This window comes from Pelodiscus sinensis, chromosome Z (assembly GCF_052426305.1).
Source record: "Pelodiscus sinensis isolate ZL-2025 chromosome Z, ASM5242630v1, whole genome shotgun sequence".
Lineage (NCBI taxonomy): Eukaryota > Metazoa > Chordata > Testudines > Trionychidae > Pelodiscus > Pelodiscus sinensis.
In genome coordinates, this window is record NC_143085.1 from 5,787,094 (window position 1) to 5,800,810 (window position 13,717).

General features: G+C 44.2%; 1 protein-coding gene across 10 annotated transcripts in view; it reads left to right on the plus strand.

The window, feature by feature from the left end:
* The first annotated feature begins 5,249 nt into the window (after positions 1 to 5,249).
* Positions 5,250 to 13,717, plus strand: part of PATZ1 (POZ/BTB and AT hook containing zinc finger 1) — a 29,455-nt gene continuing 20,987 nt past the window's right edge. For 2 of the 10 annotated variants that reach the window (XM_025180403.3, XM_075898043.2), the window contains exons 1-3: positions 5,258 to 7,137; positions 9,958 to 10,021; positions 13,245 to 13,280. In XM_025180403.3, the coding sequence (XP_025036188.2) occupies positions 5,885 to 7,137; positions 9,958 to 10,021; positions 13,245 to 13,280 (1,353 nt within the window). In that variant the 5' untranslated portion in view covers positions 5,258 to 5,884. Of the gene's footprint in view, positions 7,138 to 9,957; positions 10,022 to 13,244; positions 13,281 to 13,717 lie in introns of all 10 variants that reach the window. The other 8 variants (XM_075898044.2, XM_075898046.2, XM_075898049.2 and 5 more) reach the window with 7 other exon arrangements.

Sequence of the window (13,717 nt, forward strand, 5' to 3'; positions counted from 1 at the left end):
CTATGGGCCAAATCCCAAGGACCTTATATAGATAAAACTTTTATGAAAGCCAATTGAAACTTTTAAGCAAATTAAGTAAAGATCTTACGATTTTGGGTAATTGGTGTAAAATGGGATGACGACTGTATTATATAATCACGCCAGCATCTGTATTCTCTGTCTTAGTTATAGTCATATACCAAACTTACTTTTAAAGGAGCATTTTGTGTTAACTAATTCCTTTGGGTATATAACTATTTTCTGTAACTGCAAAAGCAAACCCTTCATGTAACAAATAATGAGCAATCTTGTGGCAAATATATTATGAGTTTTGAGGGTAAAACCCATTTAATCAGATGAGTTAGAATGGAAATACAATTTATTCATAGTGCAGAAAATAATTCCTTTAACACAAGAACCACTTTGGAAGCTCACAATGCAGTATTACAGGGTTCTGTAGAGAATCTAACAATTTAGGTCAGTCTTGAGGAGCAAGGCCAAGAGTTGTTTGCCTGCTCAGACCCATAAGAAATGAACATGTGCCATTGTAGTTAAGCTCTGTCATGTCTCTTATTGAATCTAAGCCTTCATACCATTTACACTTAGGTAATTATTTATATATTTTCCTACTCAGAAGAGCAAATCATCTTCATATCTTGACTAATTAATCTATAAATATCAGACATTAATCACTGTTGCCTATTGAAATTACTGACAAATTTCATTACATGGAGATCTCCTGTCTAGAGGCAGCTATGCTGCCCAGGAATGTCCAATTCTTGGTGTGTTCAGCAGCTAGACATTGAATAGGCAGTCAGAACTCCTAGATTATATTCCCCGCTGTGTTTAAATGAGATCACTCTTGGATGGAATGCCTTCCACTCAGGTAACTGGAAACAGCCAAACCATGGGCTCTAGATTGTGTGGAAACACAGCAAGGAAGATTAAAGTGAGGAAAGAAAGGAGGACAGAACTGAGGAAGAATGAAAGTGTTTGTATCTAAAATGGCAACTCATGGCCATGTCGGATTAGATGTTTGGACATTTGAGAGTAAAAAGGTTTTGCAACCAATGAATGCTCTGTCTAGTCAGGGGTCTTTAAGCACCAACATGATTATACATCACTAAAACACATGTCCCCAGTAATCTACCCATCACATATTCACATTTATTCTGGATACAAAATAAGTAAAACTAAGATTGACAATAAGAAGACACCCACCATTCTGAATACAGAACTTTGAATCATGTAAAACAAAGTTATAGGAATAATAATACATCCAAATATCCTTTTTTCAATAAAAGTACTTTTATCACATTAAAGAGAACTACAAAACTTACATACATACCCAGTTACTTTTCCATAAGAATGGCCATAATGGGTCAGATAAAAGGTCCTGCCAGGTCTTACAGAGGAAATTAGTAGAATAGCTAATTTATCTAAGCAATTGCTAAAATTGTCACAGAAATATTGTCCTCTTCAATGAAAAGAGCTGTTCACATGCTTGTGAGCATGTGGCTGACATGCCACAATACCAAAGAACTTGGGAATCCTCACTGTTTGGATCAGCATTCCCTTGGGATGTCTGTCAAAAATTATGAACTTGCAGTAACTTGTGATATTTAAGCTGTTAAGGGCCAGGGACTCCCTTATTCCTATTTGTACAGTTCAGAGCACAGGTCAGGTGTTATGATAATACGTACCATCCATACATGTGCATGGTTGTACATCCATCTATTAAAACTATATTATTCAAAAGCTAATAAAATTTGTGTGTGATCCTATTCAAATAGCAGACAAAGTGCTTGAATGGAGATTGGGCACCTGATGAGAAAAAAACATTGAATAAGGTATGTGAACAACACAGGAGCAGAAAGAACAAAAGAGGGAAGTAGGATAAAGAAGATAAGGGTTTTTTTTTCTGATGACAGACAGATATTGAACAAAAATAAATAACATAATCAGGAGAAAAAGATTTAGAGAGGAAATGACCGAGAAAGAAAATGGACGGAGATCAAACTGGTAAAGCAAATGAAATCTCTGTACTGAAAGTGGGTGTGACGTGAACCCTTAGTTATTTGTACTGCAATTAGTACATTATCACCAAGCCAGTAATTTGTTTGATTTTGATGAGGATAAACAAGTTGCAGAGTGATAATACTCCTAGTAAGTATTCTTACATGGTATGGTGTGTGGAGGTGGATTGCAGCCATCACTTCAAGAATAAAGGATTCAGTCTTCTAAGTGTCAGGCCAATCATGCACAACTTGTTTTAAACATGCATTTTAAGAAATTGACTTAATTTCTATCAGTCATGCTTTCTTCATCAGCTAATTTGCTACCCAGCAATCTAATAATACATATCACATTTTAAATGGAGGTAGTCTAAAATACATTTACCCTTCCAATGTTGATAAAATAATTCTGTTATGTCCAGACATTGTAGTCTCAGCTGAACTCCTATAAATATTAAAAATACACAGAAAGTAAATGGGTCAAGTATTTATTTTATGAGTGACTCTAATCCTATGTATTAAAAGCATAACTATCTAATAAATATTAAATTCAAAGTTAACAAAACAAGTAATGTGTGGAATATTTGTTAACTGTTTTAAGTGTCATTCATTCATAGATAGCAATATGCCTTTTCTTTTCCCCCTTCCTTGTGACTCTTTAGTCTCTAGACTTTTAATCTGGTTTTAATCTGCAAGAAAGCAGCTTTGTAGGTGATATGTCTTTAATAAAGGAAATAAAATATTGGATGTGGAAAGACCCATGACAGTTGGGAAATGGCAGCTGATTAGATGGAGGATCAGTTGGGGGTGGTGGAATATAAGCTAGGAAGGGGACAGTAAATGACATGTGATTATGTTTGAGACAGAACAAGCAAGGGATAAAGTTGATTTGAGTACTAAGTAATCATAGGTAAATAGAGATAGAACATGTGTGCATTTTAAATCCAAATTAACATTAAAAATAAACTGTTTGCTATTTTACATGAGGGTATTTATGAGTGGTACTTTAACAGCTGGAGAGAAATAAATGTACGAAGGCCAAGGAATTAAGAGCAATAGGATGAAAATAAAATAAATTAGATCCCAGCTTTAACACTGCAAGAGAAACCACTATCATGTGGAAAAGGTAAAGATACCAGTTAAATTGCTATGCTGCTCTTGGGATTACAATAAACTGCAGGTGATGTCTTTAACAGGCAAGATACATTAATTAGAATATAAATATGCAGAATGTCAATCCAGTGCACTATTTAATGGAAAGGATGACTGGCTTCACTTCCACAAATAGCACCATTTTTTTAGAGTTGCATATTTAACTTTCCACACAAATAGCAGGAAGCGTATTTTAGATGATGCCCCTTTGCAGGAAGAGATGGAATGTTGGAACTGTGGGAATTAGAAAAAGGTCTTCTGAGGAAAGTGGAGTGTTAGCCACAGGAATTCAGACCCCCTTCCCGCTTGAGGAGGAGAGAGAAAGAAAGGGTAGGGAGGGAAGCGTATTAGGAAGCAGGGTAAGAAGAATTATGTCAGGGAATAGGGAACTGAATAAAGGGGAAAGCCAACAGAATCCTGGAGAAAAGAGACATAACTAAAACTGACCGGAAAACAGAGTCCCAATGATTTCTTTAAACTCAAGTGTGTGACGCCTGTGAATTGCTGTTTCACATGTATGGTAATATATATATATATATAGAGAGAGAGAGAGAATCTTGCTATATTGAGTACACTCATTTCTGTGACAAGCAAACAGATTTGGAGAATGTAGCACTGTAGCTATGCAACATGATATATTTACAGTGGATTTGCCACTGTCGCAATCCAAACAGTGTATATTTAATATACCCAAACCTTGATGCAATGCTAAAAAGCCACAGGCTATACTCTGCCTTTAATACAGACAAGCAATTCCCACTGTCACCAACAGAAATAAAGCACATGGATTGAGGGCACTATATGGCTTTAAGTGTTTTTACAGCCCTCCTTTTGGGGTTGGAAGCTTGGTGTGCTCATTTGCACATCAATACCCAGAATGCTTTTTGAGCTCCACCACTATTTTTACGTGTGTTCACGTCTGAGCTTTTGGGGGGGAAAAGTGAAAGTTTGGGATGTTCCTGTGTGCACAAAGTTCCATATTTTCCCCAGTATAACATTTTAAGTGAAGAAATCATATTTATCAATTGATCATCTGGAAATTTATTTAATATTAGATCTAATTTAACATCACAAGTGTAGAAGGGTATACTTGAAGTCTTTGACTTTTTTGATACATCCATATAGCAAAATGTAAACTGAGTGATAGAATTAGAGGGAACGTGCAAAAACAAACTGTGGTTACTTCCCACACCAAGGCCCAACAAGTAAATTTCATCCACCACATCTGAAATTATCATGAAACCATTAAAATAGGATTTTATTGTGGAGAGACCTTGAAGCCACAAGAGAAACTCCTTTATTAAATGGAAGTCGTGGGAGCCTTTGGCATGCCTGGCACAAGCCCTGAGGAACCCAGCCTCCCAATGGAGGGGGCGTTGGGGCTTGCACTGTTCAGTTCCACAACCCCAATGGCCAGTACAAAGCTCAACCGGGGCAGTCCGGGTTTCCCCAACATGGAGGGACGCAGGGTTGTGCAATCGACTGACTCGTGCAGCTGCCCCCCACCCCCGGGCAACGCTTCCCCAATTGTTCGTCTCGGGAGGAGGGGGGGGTATTACACTGGATTGGGAGCAAACTCATGTACTCCTTTTCTCTCCCCTCCCCCATCTTTGCGTCCAGCTTTCCTGCCCTGGGGGTGCTGTGAAGATCTAAATGCGCGGGGGAGGGGGTCGGCCTCCTTGCAGCCCCTGGCCCCTCTAGGATCAGCTTTCCTCAGGCGTGGGGAGAGGAGGTGGGGGCCGCTCTGCGCCTCTGCAGTGAGTCCAGGAGGGAGGGCTGGTATTGGACGCTTTGCTCTGGCGGGGGGGGGTGAGATCGCTGCCCCCCCTTCTCACCAGCGGGGGGGAGGGGGGTCGAGCTGCAGCCTGGTTGTTTGAGGGAGGGGGTGAGAATGCAGCCCCCTCCCCCCACATACTCAGGCGGGGGCCTTGCTCCTGGCTCGGCATTGGCGGATCTGTGCTGGGGAGGGAGGGAGGGGGGGGAACACTGCAGCCCCCAGCCCCCGCAGGCGGGCGGGGTGGGGGCTGGCCTGCTGGCTCTGGCTGCTCTTGCATTGGCGGATGCAAGGAGGGAGGGGGCAGGAAGCGGGGGGGTGGGAGCCCGAGTGGCTGGAGCGGGGGGGTCTCTATGAAAAGGGTGGGGGGCGTTAGAGCCCCAGAAGAGAGGAAAGTTTGCGACGCTGCTGGTGCGGGTGCTGCGAGGCAGGCGGGGCGCGGGGCCAGGGCCGGGCGGCGGCGGCGCGTGGCCGGGGAGCAGCAGCCGGGGGCCCCCCCCCACCGGATTTTTCTCGGGGGGGGGTGGTGGTATCGCCCCCCTCCTTCTCCTCCCCCCAGGGGTGAAAGTGCAAGAGGAAGTGCAGCCGCTGCCATCTTTCCTCCGCTCCAAACACAGGGACGGACGGAGCCGGCAGCCCGGAGCCCCCCTCCCGCCGCGCCGCGCGCTCCTGCCCGCCGCGGCCTCCGCGCCTCGTGGCGGCCGGGCCCGGGCGGCAGCTCGCGCCGCCTCCTCCGCAGCGGCTGCTGCGCGCGCGCTCTCCTCCTCCTCCTCAGCCTTTTGTTCGCCCCCCCTCCTCCTCTCTCCTCCCCGCGCGCGCGCAATCCCCTCGCGCTTCGCAGGCAGCGCGCGCCGCCGGGCCCGGACAGCCGCGAGGCGGGGGGGGGGAAAGGCGGCGCGCGCCGGCCGCCGGAGAGCGAGCGAGCGAGCGCCGCCTGCAGGCCGCCGGCGGGCCGCGCAGCCCCATGGAGCGGGTGAGCGAGGCCGCCGCCTGCGGCCCGTCGTCGGGCTGCTACACCTACCAGGTGAGCCGGCACAGCGCCGACCTGCTGCACAGCCTCAACCAGCAGCGCAAGGACGGCGGCCGCTTCTGCGACGTGCTGCTGCGCGTGGGCGACGAGAGCTTCCCCGCGCACCGCGCCGTGCTGGCCGCCTGCAGCGAGTACTTCGAGTCGGTCTTCAGCGCCCCGCTGGGCGAGGGGGCGGAGGCCGGGGCCGGCGAGGGGGCGGCCGGCGGCGGGCCGGGGGCGGCCGCGGCTGGGCGGGAGCTGGAGATGCACACCATCAGCTCCAAGGTCTTCGGGGACATCCTGGACTTCGCCTACACCTCGCGCATCGTGGTGCGGCTGGAGAGCTTCCCCGAGCTCATGACGGCCGCCAAGTTCCTCCTCATGCGCTCCGTCATCGACATCTGCCAGGAGGTCATCAAGCAGTCCAACGTGCAGATCCTGGTGCCCCCCGCCCGCCCCGACATCATGCTCTTCCGCCCCAGCGCCGCCGAGCTGGGCTTCCCCCTCGACATGACCAACGGGACCGGCCTGGCGCCCAATGGCAACGGCATCGCCGGCATGCCCGAAGACGAGGCCACCCGGGCGGCCCTCACCGCCGCCCAGTCCTCCTTGCCCGTCCTGCAGGGGGTGGACCGCCTGCCCATGGTGGCGGGACCGTTGTCGCCGCCCCTGCTGGCCTCGCCGTTCCAGAACGTGGGGACCGGTGCCCCCGCGTTGGGCACCAAAAGGGGTCGGGGGCGTCCCCGCAAAGCCAACCTTTTGGACTCCATGATGTTTGGTACCCCTGGGGGCCTGCGAGAGGCTGGCATCCTTCCTTGTGGGCTCTGTGGGAAAGTGTTTACAGATGCCAATCGCCTGCGGCAGCATGAGGCTCAGCACGGGGTGACCAGCCTACAGTTGGGTTACATAGACATCCCACCACCAAGACTTGGCGAAAATGGGGTGCCTGGTCAGGACGACCCTGACGCCCCCCGAAAGAGGAGCAGGACAAGGAAGCAGGTGGCCTGTGAGATCTGTGGCAAGATTTTTCGGGATGTGTACCATCTCAACCGGCACAAGCTGTCACACTCCGGCGAGAAGCCATATTCTTGTCCAGTGTGCGGGCTGAGGTTCAAGCGGAAAGATAGGATGTCCTATCATGTTCGGTCTCATGATGGCTCTGTGGGAAAGCCCTACATTTGCCAGAGCTGTGGAAAAGGTTTCTCCAGGTAAGAGGATGCTGATTTGAATCATAAATGGAAAAGACCTGGAGGGTTATCAAATCCATCTCCCAAGGACCAGCGCAGAATTATCTCTGCAATGCTAGTTTTAAGTATCCTAAGTGATGGAGCTTTCATCTCTTTCCTTGGGAAACTGTTTTGCAGCCTTGTGGAAAGGTTAACTATTAATTAAATCACAAAACTGGGGAATTGGGTGAGTCCTGGTTAACACTCCCAGTTTTGTCATAAACTTGGTGTGTAATAGTGGGCAAGTAACTTGTCTGGGAATTGAAATAATTGGGTACCTGAAGAGGTGCTGAGACTTAATTATGGGTTGTGAAGTGGCCTGATACCTTCCACTGCAAGTTGCTATTGAAGTGCAAGGTATTTATAAATCTTAAAATGACTTGTAGACAGTCCCATCGGTAAACATTTCCTTGTCTTAACTTCACTCCATTTGTCCCAGTGTGAAATCACTCAGATGTGAAGAAGTAGTATTTCAGAGTCTTCAGCTACAGCTATCTCTTTAGTACATGGCCTTTGTGTCCTTTGTGTTTACAGCCTTCTGAAGAGGATCCTGTTTCTACCCTGCAGCGTACATAAGATCTGTACATTTTATGTGGATGATATTTGTTGTCACTTACGAGAGCTCCCACGAACAAATGGATCTTTGATACTGCCTTAATATGGCTTGTGTCTGTCTTTTTTTGTTTTGAGTTCAGGATGAGTTTGAAACTTGGGTCCTTCACAGATTCAGTGTTCAAATAGAGGGGAGGATAGATAAGGGAAAAGTCAATACCAGCCTTCCTATTTCTACAACAACCTAATTAATGGATCTGATCTCTTTGTCTTGCCTTGGTTGGTGAGAAAGAGCTGAGATGATAACCAGAAAGTAGTGGAAACTTGCTTTGGATAAAGGTACCCCAGGAATGTAAACATAAAAACCTTTGTCCCTGCTGAATCCGCTCTTGTTATAAAGATGGGCTTTTTGATACACAAACAAAATCTATGACAAAGAGGAGCTCTCCAATAACAGGCAAGTTCAGGAATGTTCTAAGACAATAAATAAACTTGATACTGAAACAGTATCACCTTGAAATCTAATCACCATGACCAGTTAAAACCACTTTCTCGTTTTGTACCTGCACCTGACACCCCTTGCCAGTTTATATTTTCCAAATACGCTTAAAAAAAAGAGGAAAAACTCCCTGCTGTTGCTGTGTTGAAAGATTTTCAGACATAATGTAAAGTAACTGACTGATTTCTTGATGTCTAGAAAACTCAGTGCTCTCATTGAGTTCAGAAAGACAGGGTCTTCAAAAGGAAACATTGAAAATGTTTATATGCCTTCATAAAATAAAAATCTGAAAAATAGAGGATCTGTATTTCCTCTAGCCTTCTAGTTTTAGTAATCTTAACTGTTTTACAAAAGTTGTTAAATCAGATAGAAGTGTGATGTTTAATTTTGCAGTATGCCTATAGTTCAAGGATTGATTCAAGGGACATCCCTGAAGTTCAGAGGTATGTACTAGGACGGGTGAGGAACTTCAGGCCAATACAGCCTGGGGGTTGTATCTGGCCCCCAGCTTACCTGAATTCGGCCCCTCAGGCTCAGTGACTCCCTGCATTGGGGATCCTGCGCTGGTAATCCAGCTTCCCTGTCACCCACCCATAAGGCTGCAGCGCACAAAATCTACCCTTGGCCCTTCTAGGCTCTGCTGTGCAAAGGAGAAGGGGGGAGGGGTGTCCTCCTTCTAAGTCAGCTGCTTTTCACTTTGCTTCTCACTTGTGTGCAGCCCCCAACTTATTTTTCTATGGGTCACTGGCTCCTGGCCCTAAAAAAGTTCTCCACACCTGTACTAGGACTTTAAACCTCTGACTAGTCTTTCCAGCTAAACAGCCCCAGCCCACCTGCCCAAGCATCAGGTTTAACAGCTTAACTGTGGCGTTAACTCTGTCTCCAAAGCATGAATTCCACCCAGCTCTCTCTGATTGGCTAAGACTAGAAAGTTGGGGGAGGAGAGGAAGAGAATTAGTTTTCAAGCAGCTTTGGCCTCATACAATGAAAAGCTTTCTTCCCACCCAGAGAAACACCCACTAGGAAAATCATTAGCTATTCAGGCTTCCCTCCTTCAAAACAAGCTTTACACATTTTGGGGAATGGAATGACTTCTTTCAATAATAATTTGCTCTTCTGTAGTACCTTCTATCTGAGTCCCTCAAAGTATTTTACAAACATAAATTATGCATCACAGCATAGTTGTGAGAGAGCGCAATATTTTTCCATGTTATAGAGGAGGAAATTGAAACAGAAAAGTAGAACTTAGTGCCAAATTGTTCGTCCTGGGGCACTAAAAGTTGAATTCCTAAGTCCATGTTTGAACACCTAGACCAAGATGGCTTGACTATAAAAACGTTCAGTGCTTCGCACACTGAATCACTTAGATTTTGGTGTCGAAATATGAATTTAGAAGTCCAACTGTACACAACCCAATGTGAACACTTTAACCTAGACTTTCTGAATTCTTGGATTAGAAACATCTCCTTGCAGAGGGAGGGCAGGATATTAATCAGAGGAAAGCTCTAACTGTTTCTGATCTCTGTGTAATCAAGTAAAATATAGTAGGTTGCTTGAATAATCTGGAGTCCAGAGAGAACTTTTCTTGGAGTGGATGCAATAGTAGCTTTTAATTTTATTGTTTTGAAGTAAGTAAGAGGGTGTGTGTGCGCGTGCGTGTGTGCAATAGTAGCTTTTAATTTTATGGTTTATTTTGAAATGTGTATGTGTGTATACATACACACATATAAATATGTATATATTTTTTTAAGGCCAGATCACTTGAATGGGCACATCAAACAAGTGCACACGTCGGAGAGACCTCATAAGTGTCAGGTAGGAGCTGGGGTATAAAAGAGGGTTAATATCTTTTTGTTTTAAAAAGGGACAATGAATGTATGTGTGTGTAAAGAATGATCAAACATTGTTAGAAATATCATGTATGTATGCATGGAGATAAATATGTTTGTAACTAATCATGTTCGGTCTTCTCTTTACCCTCCCCCCACCGCTCCCTGTTGTCATCTCCTGCTGCTCTGGTCCTACTGCCTCCCCTCCCCCTCTACCAGATGTTCTTTTTTGCTGCTCTATCACAGTCCACACCCTGGAAATCTTACCCTGCTGCTTTGTCCTTGGCTGTCTCAAATGATGCCCCTTTTCTCTTCTGTAGTTCAGTGGCCACTAACAAGAGACTCAAATTCAGATTTCAGTTTTTTAATAGTTTCAATTACAGTTGTTTAACTTCACTTCCTGTGAAGCTCTTTGTACATAGCTTTCAGAACATTGCACTGAGCAAAACTTCAAGCTTTTTTTCAGCAAGTGTTTGGGTGATGCCAGCATAGTATTCTTTGAAATATTCAGTTTAATATCAGTTTATAGTTCTTTACAGTAAGACAATAAGTCTTCCATTACAGTTTTTTTTAAAATTAACCATTTGTGAGGTGGGTGGGAGAATGGTTAACAGGCACCTGAGCAAAAGAGTTTCCATTACAAGACCTTGTCCTCACACACTCTAACTTTCTGAAATATATGCCTCTTGGGCTAAAATTTTCCATGTTTGTTCTCTGAAGGAAGGTGAATTTTTCAGAAAGTCAGAGCAAAATCCCTTCAGTTTTCTTTGAAGTCAGAGGGTGGGGGAGAAATTTTTCCAGTCTACAAAATTCTAACCCCATCCTGTCTGACTATTGCACCTCACCCTGCATTTTCTGTCTCCTGACATGTGTCCCTGTTTTTCTTCCAAATTGTGGGGGATTTTGGAATGTGCGTGTAGTTTCAAGTAATCCAATGAGCAGATTTTCAGAGATGTAGAGTGCCTAAAGGCTTCTGTTGATCTCACTGGGAGTTGTGCGAGCTTTGAAAATCAGGCCATAAGGCCTTCAAGGCAATTAAATAGCTCAAACTTATCTTAAGTCTTAATTTGGCTTAAGTTTCTTAAGTTGATATAACACTATAGATCAGTTTAAATCAGAAAAATTCCCAAAACACACTTTTCATAAAAACAAGGTGTCTAGTTATACGCAGTGAGAATGTCTTTATTTTTTAAATGCACACTTACATATTTGTGCATATAAAGTATGTATGTGTATATTATATAATGGATATATAATGTAATATAAACATACACACATATGGTAGGGATGTGAACGGGTAACCAGTTACCCGGTAAGTATCATGTTTAATGGGTTATGCTTAATGGATAATGGTTAACTGTTGCCCAGAAACAGCACTCTGTCCATAACCAGCTGCTGCTAGAGGGCTTAATAGGCAGTCCTTGCCCCTCCCCTTCTGCCTTTACTCCCTCCACCCACTCCCTATAAGACTGGTGATTCCCAGCCCACTTGGGCTAGGCACTAGCACCCCGGCAGAGCTGGAGCAGCTGGATTGGCGCAACCCCTGCCTGAGGTGTGAGGACCACTCGGCTGCTCCAGCTCAGCAGGATGGAATGGTCCACCTGATTGTCCCCATTTAATCAGTCAACCAGTAAACTGAACGTTTCCCTAGTTATCTTTCCCTAGTTATCCGGTTAATTAAACAGGATTTTACATCCTTGACATATTGACATGTTTACTCAGCCTGCAATGCTGGCAGAAACTCATCAGTCTTTGGCCAGCTGGTGTGAAACTTACAGAAAATGTGCAGTTGACAAATAACACTGATAAGCTATAAGGGTGGGTCTGCACTGCACCCTTACCTCGACATGAGCTACATCATTTGCTCTACGCAAATTGCGTAGCTCATTTCAAAGTAATTTAGAAATAAAGTGGTATTCCGAAACGTTCCTTAATCCACGTGAAAGGAAGTTTCCAGGGACATTGGAATAGCAAACCTATTATATTTCCAAATAACAGGTATGCTCAAAAGATGTGGAATAGCTATTTTGGGATACTTCTGGTATCCCGAAATAGCTCTGCGGCATAGACGTAGCCTAACAGAGAAATTTTCTTTTGTTTCTTATTAAATGTTAACTTAATTCATGGAAATTTAAGGATGCATGGAGCACTCAACATAAATATGAAAGTTAAGGTTTGACAAACTTAACTCTTCCCTTTTACATATATGGATTACAATTAGCACAATGTATTAGAATAATCTCCTATCTCTAGAACTGTAGGAAGTGCAGCAAGGTATTGTATAATAAAATGGCGTAATTAACTGTTATTAGAATGATGACAGAATTGAGGTAGCGAATTCAGCAGTAGCTTATGATTGACTTTTGACTGCTTAATTGTTCAAAATTAATGTTGCCATTATATTTAATATAAACAAGGTGTAGAAGGTTTGCTGAACACCTGCTACATATCTTTGCAGAAACTACTTGGCGACACCCTATAAGAATTATGAAGTTTCCCCGCAGACACACACATCTCTCACATGCACAGAGATCCACACCACAAAAAGGATACTTTCTGGAAAACTGTGCTCTAAATTTGTTTCATATCTGAAATATATATGAATGGCTTTCAGTCTAGTTTCTTCCGAGCAATGACTTTCCCTTCTATAGAATTATCTTTCTTAGTCGCCAAGTTTCAGCACTATGGTGAATAGCTCAATATTGGCATGTTATTTTTCCATATCCCAACACCATTTTTCCTTGAAATGTGTGTCTAGTGGAAGTTAACGCAATTCTCAAAAGAGCGCTGTATATAAATTACACAGATTCTTGAACCATCTTTAATTAAATAAGAGAAATACTGTTTTGACAAAGCAAAAAGTGTTTTCCAGATTCCTCTATCTTAAAGATATTCTTCTGATCCATGCTATACAATCTGTACTTGAGTCCTTTCATGCATCTTTGCAAACCAGCAAGGTGCCAAGGTTGCTGTAATATCGTAGCACTGTGCATTCTTGACCATCAGCACAAATCGGGAGCTGGCAAGATAACTTCAGGGCAGCTAAAATGAAGCTGTGGAGAGAAGGAGGTGGTTATGTGCTAAATGCCACACATAGTGGTCACTCTCAGGACTAACCAGCACACAGCGCTATCTTGTCTCGTTTAAAAAGAGAGCTTGTCTCTATAGACAAGCATCTGATTCCACTTTTTTACTTCCTCTTAAAACAGACGCCGAGTGGGGAAGGAAGTCCTCTACAGAGCCAGGTAATCTGAGAAATTGGATCCAATAAGTTGCTTTGGTGTCCAAGGCAGACGCCAAATGGAACTCTGGATGCTTTTCTCCCTGGTAACATCTGATTTTTTTTTTTAATCTGTCAATTAAGTGCTTGACATGGGAGAAGGGGTAAGTCAGTTTGCTGGCGGTAATGGGATAGTTCAGGTTGCTGCCCTGAGTCCTGAGGTGGGTACTTGAGCTGCTGATTGGATTACTTTGTAGGAATTGGTAATGTCAGGCTGCAGGGTGGGAGGAATGATGTTTGAAAATACTGTGGACTGAAATAGCAGGCAAAGATTGGGGGAGTGAAATCAGAGATTCGTTATTTCTCAGGGAAATTGTCCTCAAATTGTCCTCCATCAGCTGACAGTTCTAGGTAACATCTGGCAATTCAGACAAACGAGAAAATGCAAGTTGTTAAAAATCA